General features: G+C 56.7%; 1 protein-coding gene across 1 annotated transcript; it reads left to right on the top strand.

Moving 5' to 3' along the window:
- The first annotated feature begins 301 nt into the window (after positions 1–301).
- Positions 302–1,829, top strand: LOC123497044 (serine carboxypeptidase II-3-like). Its single transcript, XM_045232821.2, has 3 exons — positions 302–872; positions 952–1,214; positions 1,321–1,829. The coding sequence occupies exons 1-3, from the start codon at positions 317–319 to the stop codon at positions 1,723–1,725; spliced, it is 1,224 nt and encodes a 407-aa protein (XP_045088756.1). The 5' UTR covers positions 302–316; the 3' UTR covers positions 1,726–1,829.
- The last annotated feature ends 822 nt before the right edge of the window (positions 1,830–2,651 follow it).

The following is a 2,651-nucleotide window of genomic DNA, read 5'->3' as shown; positions in this document are numbered from 1 at the left end:
CTCTCGAGGACCAGACTAACAGCAAATGGCCGGGGATCAACAGAAGAAATTCATTAGCATGAAAGCATGTGCCTAGTGGACGCATGGACGGATCAAATGGACGATCTATCTTGTATCGGATGAGAACCGTGCCGGTGCCACCGGCGGGCTCCTACCTGTCACCTTTGTCCCACGTCCAAATTCAATCGTTAGCCTCTAGGTTCCCGCCCTAAAAATACCAGGCCAGATCGACGCAGACACCCGCCGTCCTCGGTGCACTCCAGCGTGCTCTAGCTCGCTCCGACGACCGTCCGATCGAACAGTGCCGGCGCGCGCCATGAAGAGCACAGTGCTGGCACTCTTGCTACTGGTGGCGGTGCAATGCCTCGCGCTGGGGTCTCGCACGGCGGCGGCGGCCAAGGTACGGCGGACAAGGCAGGGCGACTACCTGAACCGGCTGCGCGGGTCGCCGTCCTCGCGCGCGTCCTGGGAGTCTCTCGCGGCCGTGGAGGAGGAGCAGACGACGACGAAGGCGACGGGTAGACCCGCGCCGGCGGCCGTTGCGGCGGAGGCCGGGCGCAAGGAGGCCGACCGCGTGGAGGCGCTGCCCGGGCAGCCGAGCGGCGTGGACTTCGCACAGTACGCTGGGTACGTGACGGTGGACGCCGCCGCCGGGCGCGCGCTGTTCTACTACCTCGCCGAGGCCGTCGGCGGCAACGGCGACGGGTCGTCGTCCAAGGGCAAGCCCCTCCTGCTCTGGCTCAACGGGGGCTCCGGGTGCTCGTCGCTGGGGTACGGCGCCATGGAGGAGCTAGGCCCGTTCCGCGTCATGAGCGACGGCAAGACGCTCTACCGCAACCCCTACTCCTGGAAGGCTGGATCCACGGTACGCAGTCACCACGCTCTCGAGTTCTCCGGCCAGAAAGCCATTGAGGAGCTGACAAGTGATCGGTCCGGCAATACATGGCGCAGCGGCGGACGTGCTGTTCCTGGAGAGCCCGGCGGGGGTGGGGTACTCGTACTCGAACACGACGGCGGACTACGGGCGGAGCGGGGACAACCGGACGGCGGAGGACGCGTACCTGTTCCTGGCCAACTGGCTGGAGCGCTTCCCGGAGTACAAGGGCCGCGAGTTCTACATCACCGGCGAGAGCTACGCCGGCCACTACGTGCCGCAGCTGGCCCACGCCATCCTCCGCCACGCCTCCCCGGCCATCAACCTCAAAGGCATCATGGTAAGGAAAGGAGCAATTAATTAATTAATTATATAATCCGGCCGGCCACACACGTCAACCTCAGTCCTGTCACCCCTGACGACGGTTTGGGTGGTGTGAAAAACAGATTGGGAACGCGGTGATCAACGACTGGACGGACAGCAAGGGCATGTACGACTTCTTCTGGACGCACGCGCTCATCTCCGACGAGACGGCCGAGGGCATCAGCAAGAACTGCAACTTCACGGCGGGCGCGGCGTCGAACGCGCTCTGCGACGACGCCTCGGACGCGGCCGGCGAGAGCCTCCGGGACATCGACATCTACAACATCTACGCGCCCAACTGCCAGTCGGAGAAGCTCGTCACGCCGCCCATCGCCCCCTCGGTACGTACGTGCGTGCGGCCTTTCCTACAACACCATAGCCGGTACAGTGACAGTACTACGTGTGGCCAGATCATCATCATAGGGGATTTTTATTTTTTTGACATGAAAATCATAGATTGGTTAGTGATGAGTTTGCTTGGGTTCTAGGTGTGGCCAGATCGAGAACTTTGATCCGTGCACGGACTACTACGTGGAAGCGTACCTCAACTCGCTCCCCCACTTCTTTTTCCTTGAGAAATGTGCTGGAATTTTGTCTATTTGGGGCCAAGCCCAATAGCAGTTTCAGAAATTCCAAAAAAATCCTAGAGGCCCACGCAGCCCACTCGTGCAAGGCAAGAGGTGGAACTAAAGTTTAGTCCCATATTGCTAGTTTAGAGGGAGTTGGACCTCTTTATAAGAAAGGCTTTTCCCCACATGTATGAGCATGAGAATAAGAGGGACATTCACGCGCGCTCCTCCTCAGCCCAACCTCAAAGGCATCGTGGGAAGGGAAGGAGCAATTAATTAATTAATTATATAATCCGGCCGGCCACACACGTCAACCTCACACTGACGACTTCTTCCCCGACGTCCACAACCTCATCGACGACATGGCTGGAGAGGATGTGTTTAGTTCAAATATGCAGATGCTATTTACCTTCACTCTGTCAGATTGCGTGACTTGCTTTATCTCTGTTATATTAGTCATGCTTTATCTAGTATTTCCGTTAGCAAAATTATTTGGTAAATTGCTCATATTTCCAACAATCCAAAAACCTTATTATAGGCAATTTACCCCAAGTGGTTTTGCTGCTTCCATGAGACCTCCTATGTTTGAGGGTATCCACTATAAGAGGTGGCGCGTGAGAGCAGTCTTATGGTTTCAAACCATGAGTTGCTATGACGCCACTCTTGGCAAACCTGAAGGGGAGCTTGATGCTCAACAGGCACAAGCTTTTCAGAAAATGGATACTCTGTTTAAGGCTGCTCTCTTGAGTGTTCTTGGTGAGAACATAGTTGATGCTTATGCGTCAATTGATAATGGAAAAGATATGTGGGATGCACTCGAGGCCAAGTTTGGGGTCTCGGATGCT

This window comes from Aegilops tauschii, chromosome 2, assembly GCF_002575655.3.
Source record: "Aegilops tauschii subsp. strangulata cultivar AL8/78 chromosome 2, Aet v6.0, whole genome shotgun sequence".
NCBI classification, from domain to species: Eukaryota; Viridiplantae; Streptophyta; class Magnoliopsida; order Poales; family Poaceae; genus Aegilops; species Aegilops tauschii.
The sequence above is the reverse complement of the archived record's forward strand: the minus strand, read 5'-3'. Positions and strand labels throughout refer to the sequence as shown.

Coding starts and splice junctions, on each gene's coding strand:
- LOC123497044 (XM_045232821.2), top strand. CDS start 317: ATGAAGAGCACAGTGCTGGCACTCTTGCTACTGGTGGCGGTGCAATGC. Junction 873..951: donor GGCTGGATCCACGGTACGCA/GTCACCACGCTC, acceptor TACATGGCGCAG/CGGCGGACGTGCTGTTCCTG. Junction 1,215..1,320: donor TCAACCTCAAAGGCATCATG/GTAAGGAAAGGA, acceptor TGTGAAAAACAG/ATTGGGAACGCGGTGATCAA.